General features: G+C 51.7%; 2 protein-coding genes across 4 annotated transcripts in view; one reads left to right on the top strand and one right to left on the bottom strand.

The window, feature by feature from the left end:
• Positions 1 to 9,096, top strand: part of LOC138732924 (netrin receptor DCC-like) — a 49,031-nt gene extending 39,935 nt beyond the window's left edge. Inside the window, 9 exon segments of the mRNA XM_069879705.1 lie at positions 9 to 41; positions 1,594 to 1,659; positions 2,310 to 2,475; positions 3,341 to 3,558; positions 3,924 to 4,040; positions 4,573 to 4,728; positions 5,462 to 5,692; positions 7,797 to 7,939; positions 9,007 to 9,096. Coding sequence (XP_069735806.1) covers positions 9 to 41; positions 1,594 to 1,659; positions 2,310 to 2,475; positions 3,341 to 3,558; positions 3,924 to 4,040; positions 4,573 to 4,728; positions 5,462 to 5,692; positions 7,797 to 7,939; positions 9,007 to 9,096 — 1,220 coding nt within the window.
• Positions 9,097 to 12,045: 2,949 nt separating this feature from the next.
• Positions 12,046 to 24,037, bottom strand: LOC138732930 (methyl-CpG-binding domain protein 2). 3 transcript variants are annotated; one of them, XR_011339339.1, is made up of 8 exons: positions 23,860 to 24,037; positions 20,025 to 20,184; positions 18,488 to 18,625; positions 17,911 to 18,001; positions 17,504 to 17,681; positions 14,190 to 14,330; positions 12,217 to 13,626; positions 12,046 to 12,185 (listed from the first exon to the last, which is right to left on the bottom strand). XR_011339339.1 is itself a non-coding variant. In XM_069879712.1 (7 exons), exons 1-6 carry the CDS (start codon positions 23,970 to 23,972, stop codon positions 14,201 to 14,203), a joined length of 810 nt encoding a protein of 269 aa, XP_069735813.1. In that variant the 5' UTR covers positions 23,973 to 24,037; the 3' UTR covers positions 12,046 to 13,626; positions 14,190 to 14,200. The 3 variants fall into 3 exon arrangements, 1 of the variants encoding a protein (XP_069735813.1); XR_011339338.1 differs by having other exon boundaries at positions 12,046 to 12,267; positions 12,669 to 13,626; XM_069879712.1 differs by having other exon boundaries at positions 12,046 to 13,626.
• Positions 24,038 to 24,342: the final 305 nt, after the last annotated feature.

The following is a 24,342-nucleotide window of genomic DNA, read 5'->3' as shown; positions in this document are numbered from 1 at the left end:
CGTTACAGCCGATCACCCCGATAAAATGGCCAATGACCAAGGTAGGTGCCTTCCAACCTTCTCCAGAACCTTCCGGAAGGAAGAATCGGCCTCGTTAACGAGGCTAATTAACCTCCTTAATGAAGCTTCGGCCTCGTTAGAGAAGCTGGAAACGAGTTGGGGACGAGCTTCGTTTGTCCTCGTCTCGAAATTTAGAAAGCTCCATGTTTCTTTTTCTTGAAATTTCTAAATTTCCAAATTTCTTTCTAAATTTCCTTCTAAATTTCTATTTTGCTTTGTAAATTTCTTTCTAAATTCCTAAATTTCTAAATGTCATTCTGAATTTTTGAATTTTTTAATTTCTATGTTTCTACGTTTCTACATTTTAAAATTTCTAAATTTCTTTCTAAATTTCTGAATTTCTTTCTAAATTTCTTTCTAAATTTCTAAATTTCTTTCTAAATTTCTAAATTTCTTTCTAAATTTGTAAATTTCTTTCTAAATTTCTTTCTTTCTTTCTAAATTTCTGAATTTCTTTCTAAATTTCTTTCTAAATTTCTAAATTTCTTTCTAAATTTGTAAATTTCTTTCTAAATTTCTAAATTTCTTTCTAAATTTCTTTTTCTTTCTAAATTTCTTTTTCTTTCTAAATTTCTAGATTTCTTTCTTTCTTTCTAAATTTCTAAATTTCTAAACTTGCTTCTTTCTCTCTAAATTTCTCTCTAAATGTCTCTCTAAATTTCTAAATTTGTAAGTTTATTTATAAATTCCTAAATTTCTTTCTTTCTTCCTAAATTTCTTTCTTTCTTTCCTTCTAAATTTCTATGTTTCTAAACTTCAAAGTTTCTAAATTTCTAAGTTTCTCAATCTCTTTCTAAACTTCAAAGTCTCTAAATTTCTTTCCTCCTAAATTTCTTTCCTCCTAAATTTTTAAGTTTTTAAATTTCCTTCCTTCTAAATTTCTAAATTTCCTTCCTTCTAAATTTCTAAATTTCTTTCCTTCTAAATTTCTTTCCTTCTAAATTTCTTTCCTTCTAAATTTTTAAGTTTCTAAATTTTTAAGTTTCTAAATTTTTAAGTTTCTAAATTTCTTTCCTTCTAAATTTTTAAGTTTCTAAATTTCTTTCCTTCTAAATTTTTAAGTTTCTAAATTTCTTTCCTTCTAAATTTTTAAGCTTCTAAATTTCTTTCCTTCTAAATTTCTAAGTTTCTAAGTTTCAAAATTTTGAAATTTATTTCCTTCTAAACTTCTAAGTTTCTTTCTAAATTTCTAAGCTTCTAAATTTCTTTCTAAATTTCTAAATTTCTTTCCGTCTTTCTAAATTTCTTTCTGTCATTCTAAATTTCTAAATTTCTTTCCTTCTAAATTTCTAAATTTCTAAATTTCCTTCCTTCTTTCTCAATTTCTAAGTTTCTAAATTTCAAAATTTCAAAATTTCTTTCCTTCTAAACTTCTAAATTTCTTCCTCTGACCTCAGCTCCTCCTCGAAGCCCCCTCAGATGTTCCTCAAGCCCCCTGGGGCGTCTTCTCCTCCATTTTTCTGACCCCTCCCAGGTTCCTCTGTGGTTTCCTCCATCCCCTCGTATCTCAGGAGCTTCTTTCTCCTCCTCCAGGTCGTCACGGGGACGGGGCCTTCTGGCCGGTGGACACCAACCTCCTGGACCGGAGCAGCTTGAACGGTAACCGCGACGCTCCGGAAGCTTCTCCTTCAGCTTCTCGTCTTCTTTCTCCTGGCCTGGAGGCCACCAGGCCTCCTCCTGGACCTTCTCCAGCCTCTAAGTTGCTCCTGGAGAGGAGCTGAGGCCACCAAGATGGTCCTAGAGGTGGAGAACCTCAACTCTGAGGTTCTTTGGAGCCCTTGGACCATCAGAGGAGACCATGGAGATGGTCCCAGAGGTGGAGAAGCTCCTCTCTGAGGTTCCTTGGAGCCCTTGGAGGAGCTCGAGGGTCTTCAGGGAAGCTTGGGAGATACCAGAGATGGTCCCAGAGGTGGAGAAGCTCCTCCCTGAGGTTCCTTGGAGCCCTTGGACCATCAGAGGAGACCATGGAGATGGTCCCAGAGGTGGAGAAGCTCCTCTCTGAGGTTCCTTGGAGCCCTTGGACCATCAGAGGAGACCATGGAGATGGTCCTAGAGGTGGAGAAGCTCCTCTCTGAGGTTCCTTGGAGCCCTTGGAGCATCAGAGGAGACCATGGAGATGGTCCTAGAGGTGGAGAAGCTCCTCTCTGAGGTTCTTTGGAGCCCTTGGAGGAGCTCGAGGGCCTCCAGGGGTGGTGGAGACGTAGAGACGGGGCGGTTCCTCACCTTCTCGTGGTCTTCTCTCCTCGCAGAACCCCCCGTGGGGCAGATGCACCCACCCCACGGCGCCGTCCCCCCCCAGAAGACCAACCACCTCCTCCTGGTCCTGGTGGTCACGGTCGGCGGCCTCGCGCTCCTCGGGGTGGTGGTGGCGGCCGTCGTCTGCTCCAGGAGGTCCTCGGCCCAGCAGCAGAAGAAGTAGGTGCCTTCGGCTCCTGGGAGGGACCTTGGAGGGACCTTGGAGCTCCTGGAAGGAACCTTCGAGCTCCTGGAATGGGGTCAGAGGGACCTTGGAGCTCCTGGAATGGGGTTGGAGGGACCTTGGAGCTCCTGGAAGGAACCTTCGAGCTCCTGGAAGGGGTTGGAGGGACCTTGGAGCTCCTGGAAGGGACCTTGGAGCTCCTGGAATGGGGTTGGAGGGACCTTGGAGCTCCTGGAATGGGGTCAAAGGGACCTTGGAGCTCCTGGAAGGGACCTTGGAGCTCCTGGAAGGGGGTTGGAGGGACCTTGGAGCTCCTGGAATGGGGTCAAAGGGACCTTGGAGCTCCTGGAAGGAACCTTCGAGCTCCTGGAAGGGGTTGGAGGGACCTTGGAGCTCCTGGAAGGGACCTTGGAGGGACCTTGGAGCTCCTAGAAGGAACCTTCGAGCTCCTGGAATGGGTTGGAGGGACCTTGGAGCTCCTGGAATGGGGTCAGAGGGACCTTGGAGCTCCTGGAATGGGGTCAAAGGGACCTTGGAGCTCCTGGAAGGGGGTTGGAGGGACCTTGGAGCTCCTGGAAGGGACCTTGGAGGGACCTTGGAGCTCCTAGAAGGGACCTTGGAGCTCCTGGAAGGGACCTTGGAGGCACCTTGGAGCTCCTAGAAGGGACCTTGGAGCTCCTGGAAGGGGGTTGGAGGGACCTTGGAGCTCCTGGAATGGGGTCAAAGGGACCTTGGAGCTCCTGGAAGGGACCTTGGAGCTCCTGGAAGGGACCTTGGAGCTCCTGGACTGGGGTCAGAGGGACCTTGGAGCTCCAGGCCTGGGGTGGTGGGACCTTCTCTGATGTCCCCGTGTCCCCGCAGGAACCGAGCGGCCCCCAGCGCCGGGAAGCGGAAGGGGAGCCAGAAGGAGCTGCGCCCTCCCGACCTGTGGATCCACCACGAGGAGATGGAGATGAAGAACCTGGAGAAAGCGGCGGGAGCCGAGGCCACCGGGAGAGAGACCCCGATGGAGACCAACCAGGAGATCAACCCGAGCCCTTCGGAGACCCAGCTGGGGCCTAAGAACCCTCCGCAACCTGGTGAGAAGCTCCAAGGTCCAAGCCTGGAGCTCCCCGAGGTCCCTCATGAAGCTGGAGGAGCTCCTTGAGGTCCCTCATGAAGCTTGAAGAGCTCCTTGAGGTCCTAATGTTCCTCTAGATCCAACCCTGGAGCTCTTGGAGCTCCTGATGCTCCTCAAGGTCCAACCCTGGAGCTCCCCGAGGTCCCTCATGAAGCTTGAGGAGCTCCTTGAGGTCCCTCATGTTCCTCAAGGTCCAACCCTGGAGCTCCTTGATGTCCCTCATGAAGCCTGAGGAGCTCCTCGAGGTCCCTCATGAAGCTTGAGGAGCTCCAACCTCTTGTAGCTTGAGGAGGAACCTTCTCCTCCAGCTTTTTCTCCTCCCAGGCCCAGACCCAGAAGACGTTGGAAGCTCCATGTCCACCTTGGAGAGGTCCCTGGCCGCTCGCCGAGCCACCCGGGCCAAGCTGATGATCCCCATGGAGCCTCAAGCCACCAACCCACGTGAGTTTGGGGTCCCACCTCCCTCCTCAAGGTCCTCGGAGGGTTTGGAGGGGTTGGTGGATCCTCAGATGCTCCTCAAGGCCTTGAAGGACCCGAGGAAGCTCTGGAGAAGCTCTCAAGGAGGTCCCAGTGGGGCTTGGCGGCTCCTCAGATGCTCCTCAAGGCCTTGAGGGACCTGAGGAGGCTCTGGAGATGCTGGAGAAGCTCTCCAGGAGGTCCAGTGGGGGCTTGGTGGCTCCTCAGATGTTCCTCAAGGGCTTGGTGACCACCAGGGGGTTGAAGGACCTGGAGCTGGTGGCTCAGAGGAAGCTCTGGAGATGCTGGGAGGGCTGGAGAAGCTCTCCAGGAGGTCCCAGTGGGGGCTGGTGGCTCCTCAGATGCTCCTCAAGGGCTTGAAGGACCTGAGGAAGCTCTGGAGAAGCTCTCGAGGAGAACCAAGTTGGCTTTGTGATGTTCCTCAGCCCCTTGAGGAGCCTTTGAGGTCCTCCCGGTGGCCTCCGGGGTTGACCGGGGTCTTCTTCTGCCCCCGCAGCGGTGGTGAGCGCCATCCCGGTGCCGACGCTGGAGAGCGCCCAGTACCCCGGGGTCCTCCCGTCGCCCACCTGCGGCTACCCCCACCCCCAGTTCACCCTGCGGCCCGGGCCCTTCCCCAGCCTGGCCGCCGACAGGACCTTCGCGCCCGCACGAGGTCAGCACCGTCTCCTTCTCCTCCATCTCTTTCTTCTCCTCCATCTCTTTCTTCTCCTCCTCCTCCTCCTCCATCTCCTCCATCTCCTCCTCCTCCATCTCCTCCATCTCCTCCTCCTCCATCTCCTCCTCCTCCTTCTCCTCCATCTCCTCCTCCTCCTTCTCCTCCACCTCCTCCTCCTCCTCCATCTCCTCCTCCTCCTCCTCCATCTCCTCCTCCTCCTCCTCCATCTCCTCCTCCATCTCCTCCTCCTCCTCCTCCATCATCTCCTCCTCCTCCTCCATCATCTCCTCCTCCTCCTCCATCTCCTCCTCCTCCATCATCTCCTCCTCCATCTCCTCCTCCATCTCCTCCTCCATCTCCTCCTCCATCTCCTCCTCCATCTCCTCCTCCATCTCCTCCTCCATCTCCTCCTCCTCCTCCATCTCCTCCACGTTCTCCTCCTCCACCTTCTCCTCCTCCTCCTCCACCTTCTCCTCCTCCATCTCCTCCTCCATCTCCTCCTCCATCTCCACCTCCATCTCCTCCATCTCCTCCATCTCCTCCATCTCCTCCATCTCCTCCATCTCCTCCATCTCCTCCATCTCCTCCATCTCCTCCATCTCCTCCTCCTCCATCTCCTCCTCCTCCTCCTCCATCTCCTCCATCTCCTCCTCCTCCATCTCCTGGTCTTGAAGCCCCCTCCCTCCGAGCCTTGAGACCCCCTCAACCTTCTCCTCTTCTCCTCCTCCAGCCGCCACGGAGGCCCCGCCGCCTCCTCCACCTCCTCAACCTCCTTCCTCCCTCCTCCCTCCGGGCCCAGGAGGAGACCACCCGGCCGCCGAGGACGCCCCCAGCAGGACCATCCCCACCGCCTGCGTCCGCCCCACCCACCCCCTGAGGAGCTTCGCCAACCCCCTGCTGCCCCCCCCCATGAGCTCCATCGAGCCCAAGGTCCCCTACGCGCCCCTCCTGGCCCAGCCAGGTGAGAAGGTCCTCGGGGGGGGTGGGCTGGGAGGGGAGGGAGAAGGTCCACGGGACCATTGGAGCCACTTGAGTTGCGAGGAGAAGGTTGGAAGAACCTTCAAAACGGGGTTGAGGGGGGAGAAGATCTCCAAGAGCTGCTGGTTCCGTCATCTAAGGAGGTTGAGGTGCCTCCAAACCCATAAAAAGGTTGAGGAGACCCTCAAGATCTTCCAGTTCCAGCATCTAGAGGAGGTTTAGGGGCCTCCAAACCCATAAAAAGCTTGAAAAGACCTTCAAGATCTTCCAGTTGAAGCATCAGGAGGAGGTTTAGGGGCCTCCAAACCCATAAAAAGGTTGAAAAGACCCTCAAGATCTTCCAGTTCCAGCATCTGGAGGAGGTTTAGGGGCCTCCAAACCCATAAAAAGGTTGAAAAGACCTTCAAGATCTTCTACTTGAAGCATCTAGAGGAGGTTTAGGGGCCTCCAAACCCATAAAAGGACCTTGAAGATCATCCAGATCCACCTAGAAGGATCTATAGGATCATCAAGGTTGGAGAAGACCCTCAAGATCTTCCAGTTGAAGCATCTAGAGGAGGTTTAGGGGCCTCCAAACCCATAAAAAGGTTGAGGAGACCCTCAAGATCTTCCAGTTGAAGCATCAGGAGGAGGTTTAGGGGCCTCCAAACCCATAAAAAGGTTGAAAAGACCTTCAAGATCTTCCAGTTGAAGCATCTAGAGGAGGTTTAGGGGCCTCCAAACCCATAAAAGGACCTTGAAGATCATCCAGATCCACCTAGAAGGATCTATAGGATCATCAAGGTTGGAGAAGACCCTCAAGATCTTCCAGTTGAAGCATCAGGAGGAGGTTTAGGTGCCTCCAAACCCATAAAAAGGTTGAAAAGACCTTCAAGATCTTCCAGTTGAAGCATCTAGAGGAGGTTTAGGGGCCTCCAAACCCATAAAAGGACCTTGAAGATCATCCAGATCCACCTAGAAGGATCTATAGGATCATCAAGGTTGGAGAAGACCCTCAAGATCTTCCAGTTGAAGCATCAAGAGGAGGTTTAGGGGCCTCCAAACCCATAAAAAGGTTGAGGAGACCCTCAAGATCTTCCAGTTCCAGCATCTAGAGGAGGTTTAGGGGCCTCCAAACCCATAAAAGGACCTTGAAGATCATCCAGATCCACCTAGAAGGATCTATAGGATCATCAAGGTTGGAGAAGACCCTCAAGATCTTCCAGTTGAAGCATCAGGAGGAGGTTTAGGGGCCTCCAAACCCATAAAAAGGTTGAGGAGACCCTCAAGATCTTCCAGTTCCAGCATCTAGAGGAGGTTTAGGGGCCTCCAAACCCATAAAAAGGTTGAAAAGACCTTCAAGATCTTCCAGTTGAAGCATCAGGAGGAGGTTTAGGGGCCTCCAAACCCATAAAAAGGTTGAAAAGACCCTCAAGATCTTCCAGTTCCAGCATCTGGAGGAGGTTTAGGGGCCTCCAAACCCATAAAAAGGTTGAAAAGACCTTCAAGATCTTCTACTTGAAGCATCTAGAGGAGGTTTAGGGGCCTCCAAACCCATAAAAGGACCTTGAAGATCATCCAGATCCACCTAGAAGGATCTATAGGATCATCAAGGTTGGAGAAGACCCTCAAGATCTTCCAGTTGAAGCATCTAGAGGAGGTTTAGGGACCTCCAAACCCATAAAAAGGTTGAAAAGACCTTCAAGATCTTCTACTTGAAGCATCTAGAGGAGGTTTAGGGGCCTCCAAACCCATAAAAAGGTTGAGGAGACCCTCAAGATCTTCCAGTTGAAGCATCTAGAGAAGGTTTAGGGGCCTCCAAACCCATAAAGGGTTGAAAAGATCCTCAAGATCTTCCAGATGAAGCATCTAGAGGAGGTTTAGGTGGCTCCAAACCCATAAAAGGTTGAGGAGACCCTCAAGATCTTCCAGTTGAAGCATCAGGAGGAGGTTTAGGGGCCTCCAAACCCATAAAAACCTTGAGAAGGTCTCCAAGATGATCCAATCTCCAACCTTCCTGGTTCCTCCTCGATCTCCTGGAGCTTCCAGCCTCGTTTTCTCGCCTCCAAGAGCCTCCGGGTGACCTCGGTGTCTTCTTCTCCTTGCAGGGTCCAACCTCCCCAAGGCTCAGGTGAAGACGGCGTCTCTGGGCTTGGCCGGCAAGGCCAGGTCCCCTCTGCTCCCCGTCCAGGTCCCAACGGCTCCGGAGGTTGGAGAAGAAGGTCCCAAGGCCATGGAGGACACCACCAACGTGAGGAGCTTCCACCCCTTCCCATCATTCCATGCTCCCAGCAACCTCGGAGGTCCTCAAGGCCACCTCAGAGGGCCTCAAGGCCACCTCAGAGGGCCTCAAGGTCACCTCAGAGGTCCTCAAAGTCATCTAAGAGGTCCTCAAGGCCTCCTCAGAGGTCCTCAAAGTGACCTCAGAGGTCCTCAAGGTCACCTTGGAGGCCCTCATCTCATCCCGGAGGTTCTCAAAGTGACCTTGGAAGTCCTCAAAGTCATCCTGGAGGTCCTCAAAGTCATCTAAGAGGTCCCTAAGGCCACCCTGGAGGTCTTCAAGGTCACCTCAGAGGTCTTCAAGGTCACCCTGGAGGTCCTCAAGGCCACCTCAGAGGTCCATAAGGTCACCCTGGAGGTGCATAAGGTCAACTTAGAGGTCCTCAAGGTCACGTTAAAGGTCCTCAAGGTCACCTCAGAGGTCCATAAGGTCACTTTGAGGTCTTCAAGGTCACCTCAGAGGTCCATAAGGTCACCTTGGAGGTCCTCAAGGTCACCCTGGAGGTCCTCAAAGTGACCTCAGAGGGCCTTAAGGCCACCTTGGTGGTCCTCAAGGCCACCTTAGAGGTCCATAAGGCCACCTCAGAGGTCCTCATGGTCACCTCAGAGGTCCTTGAGGTCACTTTGAGGTCCTCAAGGTCACCCTGGAGGTTCTCATCTCATCCTGGAGGTCCTCAAAGTCATCTAAGAGGTCCTCAAGGCCACCTCAGAGGTCCTCAAGGTCACCTTAGAGGGCCTCAAAGTCAACTTAGAGGTCCTCAAGGCCACCCTGGATGTCCTCAAGGTCACCTCAGAGGTCCATAAGGTCACCTCCGAGGTCCTCAAGGTCACCTCAGAGGTCCATAAGGTCACATTGAAGGTCCTCAAGGTCACCTGGAGGTCCTCAAAGTGACCTCAGAGGTCCTCAAGGTCACCTCAGAGGTCCATAAGGTCACCCTGGAGGTGCATAAGGTCAACTTAGAGGTCCTCAATGTCACCCCAGAGGTCCACGAGGTCCTCGAGGTCCCCTCCACGAGGCGCCTTCTCCTTCTCCTCCAGGTCTACGAGCAGGACGACCTCAGCGAGCAGATGGCCAGCTTGGAAGGCTTGATGAAGCAGCTCAACGCCATCACGGGCTCGGCCTTCTAGAACCTTCTCCCAGAAGCCAGGAGGAACCCAGCACCAAGAAGCCCACCAGGAACCACCTCGCTCCATCTCCTCCAGCTCCGAGAAGACGCCTTCCAAGTCCTTCAAATGGAGGAGAAGAAGCGCTGGAGGTCACCTTGGTTGCCACCATAAAGCTCCTCGAGGTCATCACGGACTCTTCTTCCCATCGAGCTTGGTGGATCTTCATCTAGATCCTCCTCGAAGGTCTCCTAGGTGGCTCCTCGGTGCTTTCTCCTCGTTCTCCATCGTCTCCTGCCCGACCCAGACCAGCTCCTCGGGGTCTTTGGGGGCTTCCAGGCTTCTTCTCGCTCCAGAGATTGGTTTGAGGCATCGCTGAAGCTCCTTGAGGTGCTTCTTGGAGCCTCCAAGAGCTTCTTGATGTTCCTCAGGCCTCTAGGAGCTACTTTTGAAGCTCCCTGAGATGCTTTTTGGAGCCTCCAAGAGCTTCTTGATGTTCCTCAAGCCTCGAGGAGCCACTTTTCAAGCTCCTTGAGAAGCTTCTTGGAGTCTTCAAGACCTTCTTGATGTTCCTCAAGCCTCGAGGAGCCATTTTAGAAGCTCCTTGACATGCTTTTTGGCTCCTCCAAGAGCTTCTTGATGCTCCTCAAGCCTCTAGGAGCCACTTTTCAAGCTCTTTGAGATGCTTCTTGGAGCCTCCAAGAGCTTCTTGATGTTCCTCAAGCCTCTAGGAGCCACTTTTCAAGCTCCTTGAGATGCTTCTTGGAGCCTTCAAGAGCTTCTTGATGTTCCTCAAGCCTCTAGGAACCATTTTAGAAGCTCCTTGAGATGCTTCTTGGAGCCTCCAAGAGCTTCTTGATGCTCCTCAAGCCTCGAGGAGCCACTTTTCAAGCTCCTTTAGGTGCTTTTTGGAGCCTCCAAGAGCTTCTTGATGTTCCTCAAGCCTCTAGGAGCCATTTTCAAGCTCTTTTTGGAGCCTCCAAGAGCTTCTTGATGTTCCTCAAGCCTCTAGGAGCCATTTTAGAAGCTCCTTGAGATGCTTCTTGGAGCCTTCAAGAGATTCTTGATGCTCCTCAAGCCTCTAGGAACCATTTTAGAAGCTCCTTGAGATGTTTTTTGGAGCCTTCAAGACCTTCTTGATGTTCCTCAGGCCTCTAGGAGCCATTTTTGAAGCTCCTTGAGATGCTTCTTGGAGCCTTCAAGAGCTTCTTGATGTTCCTCAAGCCTCTGGCTGGAGACGATGGAGACGATGGGTCCTCGGAGCTGAAACCTCTGGACCTTCTGGAGCCCAGGGAGGAGAAGACCTGGTGGGCGGCTTCCTCCTGGTCCACTAGAGCCGGCGAGAGGACCTTCTCGTCGTCACATTGGGGATAAAACTCGGGGTCTGGGGGGGGGTTGGGGTGGGGTGGGTCGTCCTCGTTTTTCTACGTCCTAATTAATTTATTGCTTAGCGGGTTCTTAATTAATGGGGATAACGGGGCTGGAGGTCTCCACCCCAAGAGCTTCTGGGGGGGGTCCAGCTCCTCGTGGTGGCTCCAGCTCCTCCACCTCGAGGTCCTTGGAGCTCCTGGCCGGCACCTTGGAGAAGGTGGGACCCTCGTTAAGCTCTTAACGAGCTTGATTGGGCCCCATAATTAAAACAAAAGGAGGTGGAAGCGGCTTCTGGAGCTCCACGGCTCGACCCGAGGGGGAAGGACCTCCAAGTCCTCATGGGAGCGGTGGGACGTCTTCTCCAAGGGGCTTTTTGTTGAGCGTAGGGGGGGGGTAGGAAGCTTTAATTAGCCTTAGACGGGGAAACGAAGGTAACGAGAGGCTCGTTAAGGTCCAAGGAAGCCGGTTGGAAGCTCCTTGAGATGCTTCTTGGAGCCTCCAAGAGCTTCTTGATGCTCCTCAAGCCTCGAGGAGCCACTTTGAAGCTTCTTGAGATGCTTCTTGGAGCCTCCAAGAGCTTCTTGATGTTCCTCAAGCCTCGAGGAGCCGTTTTCAAGCTCTTTTTGGCTCCTTCAAGAGCTTCTTGATGTTCCTCAAGCCTCGAGGAGCCACTTTTCAAGCTCCTTGAGATGCTTTTTGGCTCCTTCAAGAGCTTCTTGATGTTCCTCAAGCCTCGAGGAGCCACTTTTCAAGCTCCTTTAGATGCTTCTTGGAGCCTTCAAGACCTTCTTGATGTTCCTCAAGCCTCTAGGAGCCACTTTTCAAGCTCCTTGAGATGCTTCTTGGAGCCTTGAAGAGCTTCTTGATGCTCCTCAAGCCTCGAGGAGCCACTTTGAAGCTTCTTGAGATGCTTCTTGGAGCCTCCAAGAGCTTCTTGATGTTCCTCAAGCCTCTAGGAGCCACTTTTCAAGCTCCTTGAGATGCTTCTTGGAGCCTTCAAGAGCTTCTTGATGTTCCTCAAGCCTCTAGGAGCCACTTTTCAAGCTCCCGGAGATGTTTTTTGGAGCCTTCAAGACGTTCCTCAGCCTGTTTCATGCTGCAAAGCAGGAGAAAAGCTCCTCCAAGGTCTCCATGTGGACCTCGAGGTCTTCAGGAAGAGGCGACCGGACCCAAGGAAGCTTCTCGCCGCCTTCGCGGAGCCCCCGAGGGCTTTGGTGACGCCCTGGAGACACGTCCCCGAGTCCTTTTTTTTATAGAAACGTCCTCGCCTGGAGGGTTTTTTTGGGTTTAATAAAGAACGTTTTGATATAAAACCCCAAAGGCTCGCGTGGTCCTCCTGGTGGGGTGGGATGGAGGTCCGGGAGGGGGTCAGAGGGACCTTGGAGCTCCTAAAAGGGACCTTGGGGCTCCTAAAAGGGACCTTGGAGCTCCAGAAATGGACCTTGGAGCTCCTGGAAGGGGTTGGAGGGACCTTGGAGCTTGTGGAGACCACGTTTGATGAGAAGCCCCCCCCGTTTCTCCCCCCCGAAGGCCTCGGAGATGATGGGAAGAGGCCCCCGAGGAGGTTCTCCTCCTTCTCCTGGTCACCACAGGACACGGGCGTGAAGTGCTGCCAAGCCTTTTATTTCTCTTTCCAACCGCGACGGGACCTTCTCCAGGGGCGGCCACCCCGCGGAGAAGACAAAGCTTCTGTACAAGAAGGCGGAGAGGAAGAAGAGCTTGAGGTTCTCCTGCTCCAAGACCTCAAAACCTTGAGGTTCTTCACTTTCCAACCTCAAAATCTCGAGGATTTTGCTCTCCAACCTCAAAATTTTGCTCTTCAACCTTAAAATCTTGAGAATTTTGCTCTTTAACCTCAAAATCTTTGGATTCTGAGCTCTTCAACCTCAAAATCTTGAGGTTCTCCTGCTCCAAGACCTCAAAATCTTGAGGTTCTTCACTTTCCAACCTCAAAATTTTGAGGTTCTCCTGCTCTAAGACCTCAAAATCTTGAGAAATTTGCTGTAAGACCTCAAAATCTTGAGAATTTTGCTCTTTAACCTCAAAATTTTGAGGCTCTGAGCTCTTCAACCTCAAAATCTTGAGAATTTTGCTCTTTAACCTCAAAATCTTTGGATTCTGAGCTCTTCAACCTCAAAATCTTGAGGTTCTCCTGCTCTAAGACCTCAAAACCTTGAGAATTTCGCTCTCAAATCTCAAAATCTTGAGGTTCTGAGCTCTTCAACCTCAAAATCTTGAGGTTCTCCTGCTCTAAGACCTCAAAATCTTGAGAATGTTGCTCTCCAACCTCAAAATTTTGCTCTAAGACCTCAAAATCTTGAAGTCCTTCTGCTCTAAGACCTCAAAATCTTGAGGATTTTGCTCTCCAACCTCAAAATTTTGCTCTTCAACCTCAAAATCTTGAGAATTTCGCTCTTTAACCTCAAAATCTTTAGATTCTGAGCTCTTCAACCTCAAAATCTTGAGGTTCTCCTGCTCCAAGACCTCAAAATCTTGAGGTTCTTCACTTTCCAACCTCAAAATCTTGAGGTTCTCCTGCTCTAAGACCTCAAAATCTTGAGAAATTTGCTCTAAGACCTCAAAATCTTGAGAATTTTGCTCTTTAACCTCAAAATTTTGAGGCTCTGAGCTCTTCAACCTCAAAATCTTGAGAATTTTGCTCTTTAACCTCAAAATCTTTGGATTCTGAGCTCTTCAACCTCAAAATCTTGAGGTTCTCCTGCTCTAAGACCTCAAAATCTTGAGAATTTTGCTCTCCAACCTCAAAATTTTCCTCTCCAACCTCAAAATCTTGAGGTCCCGAGCTCTCCAACCTCAAAATCTTGAGGTTCTTCCCTTCCCAACCTCCAAATCTTGAGGTTCTCCTGCTCCCCGACCTCCAAATCTCGGCCTCAGGAGGTTTAGAACCTCGGCCTCAAGCTCAGCTTTGGCTGGAAGGACCAGAAGGTCCAAGAGCTCCAAAAAAAAAAACCAAAAAGAGGACTTGGAAGTCCTTGGAGACCCAATAAAGTGGCTTCTCGGAGGAGATATTTACATCCAAAAATAGGAAATCTAGAAAAAAAGGGACTTTAATGCTAAAGGTCGAAGCTCTAGGTGCACGGGGTGGGGTCTTCTCCAAGAAGACCCAAGGAGAAAGTGCCTTGGACCTTCTAGGAAGTTCCTCCTGGGACGAATCCAAAGTACCTGGAGACAAAAAACCAAAGAGAGAGGGTGGAGGGAAGGTCTCCAGAGGTTCCTGGGCTGCTCGGAGCCACCAATCGAGCTTCTCCAGAGGTTCCTGGGAGGTTGGAGCCACGAACTGAGGTTCCTCAGAGGTTCCTGGGCTGCTTGGAGCCATGAACAAGGTTCTCCAGAAGGACCTTGAGGGGTTGGATCCATAAATTGAGCTTCTCCAGAGGTTCCTGGGCTGGTCGGAGCCACAAATCAAGGTTCTTCAGAGGTTCCTGGGAGGTTGGAGCCACGAATCGAGGTTCTCCAGAGGTTCCTAGTCAAGCTGGATCCACAAATCTCCTCTGGAGAACCTCAATTCTTGGATCCAAGCAGCCCAGGAACCTCTGAGGAACCTCAATTCATGGATCCAACCTCCCAGGAACCTCTGGAGAAGCTCGATTTGTGGATCCAACCCCTCGAGGTCCTCCTGGAGAACCTTGTTCATGGATCCAAGCAGCCCAGGAACCTCTGAGGAACCTCAATTTGTGGATCCAACCCCTCAAGGTCCTTCAGGACCTCGAAAGGAGGTGACCCACCTGATTTCTCATCACGCTTCTTCTCCATTGTCCATCTCCACCTCGAGGTCCTTGGTGACGTCGGCCGCTCGGGACAAGATGTCGGCCAGAAGTGCTTCTTCCAGTTTCTTTCGGACCTGGTGGACTCGTTCTTCTTGCTTCCTGGAGGCCACAAGAAGGGGAAGAACCATCGAATCGTGGCCAGGAGGACCTCAAGGTGGCTTCTCACCACGTTCGAGGACTTGGAGATGAAGGACGTGGGGGAATCCTGAGGAGTTTGGGCTCCAACCTCAAAATTTTGAGGTTCTCCTGCTCCTCAACTTCAAAATCTTGAGGATTTTGCTCTCCAACCTCAAAATTTTGGTCTCCAACCTCCAAATCTTGAGGTTCTCCTGCTCCTCAACCTCAAAATCTTGAGGATTTTGCTCTCCAACCTCAAAATTTTGAGAATTTTGATCCCCAAACCTCAAACTCTTGAGAATTTTGCTCTCAAACCTCAAAATTTTGCTCTTCAACCTCAAAATCTTGAGGTTTTTGGTCTCCAACCTCAAAATCTTGAGGTTTAGAGCTCTTCAACCTCAAAATCTTGAGGTTCTCCTGCTCTAAGACCTCAAAATCTTGAGAATTTTGCTCTCCAACCTAAAAATTTTGGTCTCCAACCTCCAAATCTTGAGGTTCTCCTGCTCTTCAACCTCAAAATCTTGAGGTTCTCCCGCTCTACGACCTCAAAATCTTGAGAATTTTGCTCTAAGACCTCAAAATTTTGCTCTTCAGCCTCAAAATCTTGAGGTTCTTCTGCTCTCCAACCTCAAAATCTTGAGAATTCTGGTCTCCAGCCTCAAAATCTTGAGGTTCTCCTGCTCCAAGACCTCAAAATCTTGAAGATTTTGCTCTCCAACCTCCAAATCTTGAGGTTCTTCACCTTCCAACCTCTAAACCTTGAGGTTCTCCTGCTCTAAGACCTCCAAATCTTGAGAATTTTGCTCTCCAACCCCAAAATCTTGAGGTTCTCCTGCTCTCCAAACCTCAAAATCTTGAGAATTTTGCTCTCCAACCTCAAAATTTTGAGATTCTGAGCTCTTCAACCTCAAAATTTTGCTCTTCAACCTCAAAATCTTGAGATCCTGAGCTCTTCAACCTCAAAATTTTGAGAATTTTGGTCTCCAGCCTCAAAATTTTCCTCTCCGACCTCAAAATCTTGAGATTCTTCACTTTCCAACCTCAAAATCTTGAGGTTCTCCTGCTCTCCAAACCTCAAAATCTTGAGAATTTTGCTCTCCAACCTCAAAATTTTGCTCTTCAGCCTCAAAATCTTGAGGTTCTCCTGCTCCTCAACCTCAAAATCTTGAGAATTTTGCTCTCAAACCTCAAAATTTTGCTCTTCAACCTCAAAATCTTGAGATTCTGAGCACTTCAACCTCAAAATCTTGAGGTTCTCCTGCTCTACGACCTCAAAATCTTGAGAATTTTGCTCTAAGACCTCAAAATTTTGCTCTTCAGCCTCAAAATCTTGAGGTTCTTCTGCTCTCCAACCTCAAAATCTTGAGAATTTTGGTCTCCAACCTCAAAATCTTGAGGTTCTCCTGCTCCAAACCTCATAATCTTGAGAATTTTGGTCTCCAAACCTCAAAATCTTGAGAATTTTGGTCTCCAACTTCAAAATTCTGGTCTCCAGCCTCAAAGTCTTGAGGTTCTCCTGCTCCAAGACCTCAAAATCTTGAAGATTTTGCTCTCCAACCTCAAAATCTTGAGGTTCTTCACCTTCCAACCTCAAAACCTTGAGGTTCTCCTGCTCTAAGACCTCCAAATCTTGAGAATTTTGCTCTCCAACCTCAAAATTTTGCTCTTCAGCCTCAAAATCTTGAGGTTCTCCTGCTCCAAGACCTCAAAATCTTCAGAATTTTGCTCTCCAACCTCAAAATTTTGAGGATTTTGGTCTCCAACCTCAAAATCTTGAGGTTCTCCTGCTCTAAGACCTCAAAATCTTGAGAATTTTGCTCTCCAACCCCAAAATCTTGAGGTTCTCCTGCTCTCCAAACCTCAAAATCTTGAGAATTTTGCTCTCCAACCTCAAAATTTTGAGATTCTGAGCTCTTCAACCTCAAAATCTTGGGGTTCTTCACTTTCCAACCTCAAAATCTTGAGATTCTGAGCTCCACGACCTCAAAATCTTGAGGTTCTCCTGCTCTAAGACCTCAAAATCTTGAAAATTTTGCTCTTCAACCTCAAAATTTTGCTCTTCAACCTCAAAATCTTGAGATCCTGAGCTCTTCAACCTCAAAATTTTGAGAATTTTGGTCTCCAGCCTCAAAATTTTCCTCTCCGACCTCAAAATCTTGAGATTCTTCACTTTCCAACCTCAAAATCTTGAGGTTCTCCTGCTCTCCAAACCTCAAAATCTTGAGAATTTTGCTCTCCAACCTCAAAATTTTGCTCTTCAGCCTCAAAATCTTGAGGTTCTCCTGCTCCTCAACCTCAAAATCTTGAGAATTTTGCTCTCAAACCTCAAAATTTTGCTCTTCAACCTCAAAATCTTGAGATTCTGAGCACTTCAACCTCAAAATCTTGAGGTTCTCCTGCTCTCAAACCTCAAAATCTTGAGAATCTTGCTCTAAGACCTCAAAATTTTGCTCTTCAGCCTCAAAATCTTGAGGTTCTTCTGCTCTCCAACCTCAAAATCTTGAGAATTTTGGTCTCCAACCTCAAAATCTTGAGGTTCTCCTGCTCCAAACCTCATAATCTTGAGAATTTTGGTCTCCAAACCTCAAAATCTTGAGAATTTTGGTCTCCAACTTCAAAATTCTGGTCTCCAGCCTCAAAATCTTGAGGTTCTCCTGCTCCAAGACCTCAAAATCTTGAGGATTTTGCTCTCCAACCTCAAAATCTTGAGGTTCTTCACCTTCCAACCTCTAAACCTTGAGGTTCTCCTGCTCTAAGACCTCCAAATCTTGAGAATTTTGCTCTCCAACCCCAAAATCTTGAGGTTCTCCTGCTCTACGACCTCAAAATCTTGAGGATTTTGCTCTCCAACCTCCAAATCTTCCTCTCCACCTCCTCCCATCTCCGAGCTTCTCCTCATCCCACCGCTCCAAGCCCTCCGAGGACCCTCCAGGAGCCCCTTCCAACCTCTGCCCCTCCTCCCCCCCCCATCACCTCCCCCCTGAAGGCCCCAAACCCCTCCTCGAAGCGGCCCCACCACCTCCAGAACCCCCCTGAGATGCCTCCAACCATCTCCACCTCCTCCTCCTCGAGCCGCGACGCCCCGAGGCTCCAAGATCTTCACCCGGAGGAGGTCCGGAGGTGGAACGCGAGGAGATGGGACCTCCAGGACCTACCTGATGTCCTCGTCGGTGACGATGAAGGCCTTGCAGAGGGGTTGCGAGGTGTTGAGCCACACGGCCGGGTTCTTCTCCACGGCAGCCGAGAGTTGCCCGGTGATGGGGGCCGAGCTGGTGTGCAGAGCGCTGGCCACGGCGGACAACAAGGTCTCCTCGTTGCTTCCCGGCCCCACCCCTCGGAGAAGACCCGAAAACGGAGGTTAATCTCCTCCACGAAGCACCGAGAACCTCAAAGTTCTCGGTGGTTGAGGAGAAACCGAGAAGAACGTGAGGGAAACGCGATGAGGAGCTCAACATCTCAAGAAGGTGGAGCGGGACCTTCATGGTGTGCTCCGAAGCCACCGCCGGGAGGACTTGGAGGTCCTCGCGGTGGAGCTGGAGGGGTTGGAAGGGCCTTTAAGTACCTTGAAGGCCCTTTGGAAGCTCCATGGACTTGATGATCTGCTCGCTGACGTCCGAGGCGCTGAGGCCTTGGAGCCTCTTCTCCCAGAAGAGCTGGAAAAGGAGGAGGAGAAGGTGAGATCCACCATGATGAAGCATCTCAAGATGATTGGAGGTCCCACCAAGCCCTCAAAGTCCACAAAATCTGAGCTCCAACCAATCTATGAGGCCTCGAAGCTTCAGGAGAAGCTCCAGGAGGAGGAGAAGGTGGTGAGATCCACCATGATGAAGCATCTCAAGACGATTGGAGGTCCCACCAAGCCCTCAAAGTCCACAAAATCCCAGCTCCAACCAATCTATGAGGCCTCGAAGCTTCAGGAGAAGCTCCAGGAGGAGGAGAAGGTGGTGAGATCCACCATGATTAAGCATCTCAAGATGCTTGGAGGTCCCACCAAGCCCTCAAAGTCCACAAAATCCGAGCTCCAACCAATCTATGAGGCCTCGAAGCTTCAGGAGAAGCTCCAGGAGGTGGAGAAGGTGCTTTCCAGCTCCTCCTGGAGGTTCTAAGAGGGTTTTGATGGGACTCCAAGAGGAGCTCACCTGGCGAGGCTGCTCGGAGACGCGTTGGGGGTCGGCGCGGACCTTGTTGCTGGGGTGGTTGGTGACTTTGGTGACGGGTTGCTTGAAGATGGAGGCCGTTTGCCGGATGGGTAACGAGGTGTTGAGGTCGGGCTTGCCCTGCTTAACGAGAAAGCGGCTCGTTAAGGCCACCCAGGAAGGCGAAGGGCGCTCGTTAAGCTTCCAAACCCCTCAAGGTCTCCTCCAAGACCTCGAGACCAAGCAGGGTTGGAGGAGAACCCGGAGAAGGTCGTCTAGGCGGTTTAATGAAGCGCTAATGAGGCTTAATTAAGCGCTAACGAGGCTTAATTAAGGAGGAGGAGGAGGGTCTGAGGTTTAATTAAGAAGAAATGAGGGAGGCTCCAAGTCAACTTGGAGTCTCCATGGTTGGAGGCTCCAAATCTTAATTAATCATCAAGGATGGAGACTTTGAGGATTAATTAATCATTAAGGAACGAGGCTGCGGGGCTTAATTAATCATCAAAGGTTGGAGGCTCCAAGTCTTAATTAATCCTCAAGGAACGAGGCTCCGAGTCTTAATTAATCATCAAGGGTTGGAGGCTCCAAGTCTTAATTGATCCTCAAGGAACGAGGCTCCAGGTCTTAATTAATCCCCAAGGATGGAGGATTCGAGGCTTAATTAATCATCAAGGATGGAGGCTCCGAGTCTTAATTAATCCTCAAGGAACGAGGCTCCAAGTCAACTTGGAGTCTCCATGGTTGGAGGCTCCAGATCTTAATTAATCATCAAGGATGGAGCCTTCGAGGCTTAATTAATCCTCAAGGATGGAGCCTCCAGGTCTTAATTAACCCTCAAGGAACGAGGCTCCAGGTCTTAATTAATCATCAAGGGTTGGAGCCTCCAGATCTTAATTAATCCCCAAGGATGGAGGATTCGAGGCTTAATTAATCATCAAGGATGGACCCTTCAAGGCTTAATGAATCATCAAGGAACGAGGCTCCAGGTCTTAATTAACCATCAAGGGTTGGAGCCTCTAAGTCTTAATTAATCATTAAGGGTTGGAGCCTCCAAGTCCTAATTGATCATCTAGGAATGAGGCTCTGGGTCTTAATTAATCCTCAAGGAACGAGCCTCCAGGTCTTAATTACTCCCCAAGGGTTGAAGCTCCAAGTCAACTTGGAGTCTCCATGGTTGGAGGCTCCAAATCTTAATTAATCCTCAAAGATGGAGCCTCCAAGACTTAATTAACGAAGATCCCTGGAGCCACCTCCAAAGGTCCCTGGAGGACCTGGAGCCGAGGGGACCTCGTGGGGCTCTGGAGCTCCTGGAAGACCCTCAAGTCCCACCATGAGAAGTTCTACTCGATCATTAGAACCTCGTGGACATCACCAAGAAGCCCTGGAGGTGGCTCGGAGGTCCCTCCCTTCCCTTTTCCCCCTCCCCGAAGCCCTCGGAGATGCCTCCTGGGAGGAGAAACTCAAGGTTGGGTGGAGCTGGAAGACGAAAACGAAGGGGTTGAAGGTTTTTGAAGGCATCTACGGGGACTTGGAGACCCACCTTGTTGGGGTTGAGGGCCTCGGTCCTCAACCGTTGCTTGTTCTTCTGCAACTTGCTGGGCATCATCTTCCCCGTGCGGAAGTCGAAGCTGCTGAGATCGACCGTGTTGCCCAAGTATCTGGCCAGTTGAGGTTTGCTCCGGAACTTCTTCCCGCTGGGGCTGCAAAGGAGAAGAAAAAGGACCTTCTCAGAGGAGAAGACGCCACCCGGAGAGCTTCGGAAGAGCGTGGAGGCCTTTGGAACCTTCGGAGGTATCTCCGAGGCTTGAAAAAATGGGGGGTTGGGAGGTTCTTGAGGGGATTTCAGGTGGTGGGAACCCAAAAGGACGTGGCTACCAGCAGCTCCGGGCTTTGAGGGGGTGGTAGGAGCCATGGAACCATCGCCAGATGCTCCTCTAGGTCCCTCTAGATCCATGGAACCACCTCCAGATGCTCCTCTAGGTCCCTCTAGACCCATGGAACCATCTCCAGAGGTCCCTGGATGTCCCTATAGGTCCCTCTAGGTCCATCATCTCCACTCAAGACCCATGGAACCATCTCCAGATGGGCCTCTAGGTCCCTGTAGGTCCCTCCAGGTCCATCATCTCCACTCAAGACCCATGGAACCACCTCCAGATGCTCCTCTAGGTCCCTCTAGACCCATGGAACCATCTCCAGATGCTCCTCTAGGTCCCTCTAGATCCATGGAACCACCTCCAGATGCTCCTCTAGGTCCCTCTAGACCCATGGAACCATCTCCAGAGGTCCCTGGATGTCCCTATAGGTCCCTCTAGGTCCATCATCTCCACTCAAGACCCATGGAACCATCTCCAGATGGGCCTCTAGGTCCCTGTAGGTCCCTCTAGGTCCATCATCTCCACTCAGGAGCCATGGAACCATCTCCAGATGGGCCTCTAGGTCCCTCTAGACCCATGGAACCACCTCCAGATGCTCCTCTAGGTCCCTCTAGATCCATGGAACCATCTCCAGATGCTCCTCTAGGTCCATCATCTCCACTCAAGACCCATGGAACCATCTCCAGATGGGCCTCTAGGTCCCTGTAGGTCCCTCCAGGTCCATCATCTCCACTCAAGACCCATGGAACCACCTCCAGATGCTCCTCTAGGTCCCTCTAGACCCATGGAACCATCTCCAGAGGTCCCTGGATGTCCCTATAGGTCCCTCTAGGTCCATCATCTCCACTCAGGAGCCATGGAACCATCTCCAGATGCTCCTCTAGGTCCATCATCTCCACTCAAGAGCCAGGAAACCATCTCCAGAGATCCCTGGAGGTGACCAAGAACCAGCTTGGCTGGAGCTGGCAGCTCCTGATCCCCTGGGAGGTGGATCTAAAGGAGCTTTGAGGTCACCGCGAAGCACCAGAGCTAATTAAACCCCCTCAGGGAAGTCCCTTTGATCTTCTCCGAAGCTCCTCTTGGCCTCCTCCCAACCTTCCAAGCCCTTTTATCAAGCCCCACGTCTCCTCAAGAACCGGTTCCACCTCCGGTTGCCTTCAAAAGCTCTTTAGAAACCACCCTCTGGGGCTTCAGGTGGAGATGGGACCTTAAAAACCTCCCCAACCTCCTTTCTAGGAGCTTTTAAGAACCACGAGGTCCTCCCCCCGGCTTCTTCTCCGGGTTCAAACCACCTCAAAGGCCTCAGATGTTTCTCCAGCTCTTCCCTCTCCAGAAACTCCACCAAGCTGAGGTCCCGGGGCCGCTAACGAAGGGGTTTTAATTAATTTAACGAGGTTACGGAGCAGGCGAACCGTGGAAAGAGAAGAACTTGGAGAAGCTTCTTCCATGCTCTTCCAATTAGAGATGGAGGAGCTCCAGGGCTTCGTTAGGGCTTAACGAGCTCTACGGCTCCCGGAAAGGAGGTTTTGGAGAGGCGCTTCCTGGTTTCTTCTCCCAAGGAACAAGGATGAGAAGAAACCACCTCAAGTTCCACCACGAGAGCTTTAGGTTGGATGGAAGGGGGAGTAGAGGAAGTTCTCAAGAACTTTGGTGGTGGCTCCATCAGGTTGAGCTCAAGAACCTCAAAAAGAAGCGATTCAGCTCCTCGGTTCCTCTCCCTGGTGGGACCTCAGCTGGAGGAGGATCCCATCCAGGTCTGGAATCTTCAGAAGAAGGAGATGGAGCTGCTGGAACAGCTCCAGAGGACGTTCTGAGGTGGAACCGGCTGATCTGGAAGGTCCCTCCCAACCCAAAGTGTCTCCTCAGCCTCAAAGAGCTTTCAGATGTGGTTCCTCAGAGCTATAAATAGAGACCTCGGGGTGGGGGAAGGTCGCGGTTGAAGAGTGAGAAGAAGCCACCGAGATGGACCTAGAGGAACGTGGCTGAAGAGCGAGACTCGGTTTTCTGCTCCTTTCGCTTCCGGAAAGAGCCGGAGGACGAAACTAAAACCAGGTCCTCTCGGTTTGACTCCAAAATACGAGGCTGGTTGAGGAACCTCAAGGTTTCTTCCACCTTCATGGGGACCTCCTGAAGTCCTAGATGGACTTTAAAGTCCTTTCCGAGCCAAACATGGATTCTAGAGGTTAAAAAATCAACTCAGGAGGTTCTTAAGACGTTAAATATGGCGCCCGAGAGCTTCATCGAGGGCTTAATGAACGTCGCGGGGAGAGGAATGGTGGGAAGGGAGCTCCATGTCCTCTCAAGGAGGAGAAATGGAGGGAAGGGGGGTTCTTCAGGTCTTCTCTGAGGAGAACATGGAGGGAAGGGGGCTCCATGGCCCCTCAAGGAGGAGAAATGGAGGGAAGGGGGCTCCATCATGTCCTCTCTGAGGGGAAATGGAGGGAAGGGGGCTCCATCATGTCTTCTCTGAGGGGAAAATGGTGGGAAGGGGGCTTCTTCATGTCCTCCCTGAGGGGAAAATGGTGGGAAGGGACCTTCTTGTCCTTCCCTGAGAGGAAAAATGGTGGGAAGGGGGTTTCTTCATGTCTTCTCTGAGGGGAAAATGGAGGGAAGGGGGCTCCATGTCCTCTCAAGGAGGAGAAATGGAGGGAAGGGGGCTTCTTCATGTCCTCCCTGAGGTGGAAAATGGAGGGAAGGGGGCTCCATATCCTCTCAAGGAGGAGAAATGGAAGGAAGGGGGCTCCATCATGTCTTCTCTGAGGGGAAAATGGTGGGAAGGGACCTTCTTGTCCCTCCCTGAGGGGGAAAATGGCGGGAAGGGGGCTTCTTCAGGTCTTCTCTGAGGGGAAATGGAGGGAAGGGGGCTCTTTCATGTCCCTTCCCGCCATTTTCCCCTCCGTGAGGGACAAGAAGGTCCCTTCCCGCCATTTTTCCCTCAGAGAAGAGGCACTGGGGGAACTGGGAGGCACTGGGAGGAGGCGCTGGGGGAACTGGGAGCACTGGGAGGACCCCCTGAGGGGAACTGGGAGCACTGGGAGAACTGGGAGCCACTGGGAGGAGGCACTGGGGGAAACTGAGGTAAACTGGGAGGGGGAACTGGGGAAACTGGGAGGAACTGGGGGGGAACTGGGAGGCACTGGGGGGGAACTGGGAGGCACTGGGGGGGAACTGGGAGGAGGCACTGGGGGGACCCCCTGAGGGGAACTGGGAGCACTAGGGGGTACTGGAAGGCACTGGGGAACACCCTGAGGGGAACTGGGAGCACTGGGAGGCACTGGGAGGCACTGGGGGGAAGTGGGAGGACCCCCTGAGGGGAACTGGGAGCCACTGGAGCAACTGCGAGGCACTGGGGGGAACTGGGAGCCACTGGGAGGCACTGGGAACCCGGAAGGCTCGGTTGGGCCCCCTGGATCCCCAGCGGAACGGGAGTCGCGGGGCTCGGGGGGCCGGGGGGGAAGGGAGAGGGGGGGGCGCCACCCCCCGCGGCGCCTTTTCCGGTACCTGAAGTAATAAACGTCGCTCTTGCCGGCGCTCAGCCCCGACTTGCGGATCACCTCCTCCTTCTTCCAGCCCGGCGGCAGCGCCGGACACTCCATCCTCCCCGCCTTCTCCATCCACCGGGGGCCTCTCGGGGGCCGCCGCCGCCTCCGGTGTCTTCTTCTTCTTCTTCTTCTACCCCCCCCCCTCCCTCCCTCCCCTCCCCGGTGCCTCCCGCCGCCTCCTCCGCCGCCGCTGCTCCCGGAACCGGCCACCAGCGAGACGGCGGCGCAGAGAGGCCCCCGGCGCGCCGTTGACTTGCATTGGAGGAGCATAGAGAGGGCGGGGCAGAGCGGCTCCTGCGCCGCCGCCGTGGGGCGCCAGAGAGGGGAAGGGAGGGGGGGGGCTGGAAAAGGTATAGGGGGGGAGCATAGAGACGGAGGGGCAGAGCGGCCTCCGAGGCCGTAGCGGCTAATGGGGGGAGCATAGAGAGGGAGGGGCAGAGCG

The sequence above is a fragment of the Phaenicophaeus curvirostris genome, chromosome W, assembly GCF_032191515.1.
Source record: "Phaenicophaeus curvirostris isolate KB17595 chromosome W, BPBGC_Pcur_1.0, whole genome shotgun sequence".
Taxonomy (NCBI): Eukaryota; Metazoa; Chordata; class Aves; order Cuculiformes; family Cuculidae; genus Phaenicophaeus; species Phaenicophaeus curvirostris.
Note: the sequence above shows the minus strand (reverse complement) of the source record. Positions and strands in the feature narration are given on the sequence as shown.

Excerpts from the sequence above, each read along its gene's own strand:
- LOC138732930 (XM_069879712.1), bottom strand. The coding sequence starts at position 23,972 with ATGGAGAAGGCGGGGAGGATGGAGTGTCCGGCGCTGCCGCCGGGCTGG. Across the intron at positions 18,626-20,024 it reads AGGCCCTCAACCCCAACAAG|GGCAAGCCCGACCTCAACAC; the intron begins GTGGGTCTCCAA and ends CTCGTTAAGCAG. Across the intron at positions 14,331-17,503 it reads GTCACCGACGAGGACATCAG|GAAGCAAGAAGAACGAGTCC; the intron begins GTAGGTCCTGGA and ends TGTGGCCTCCAG.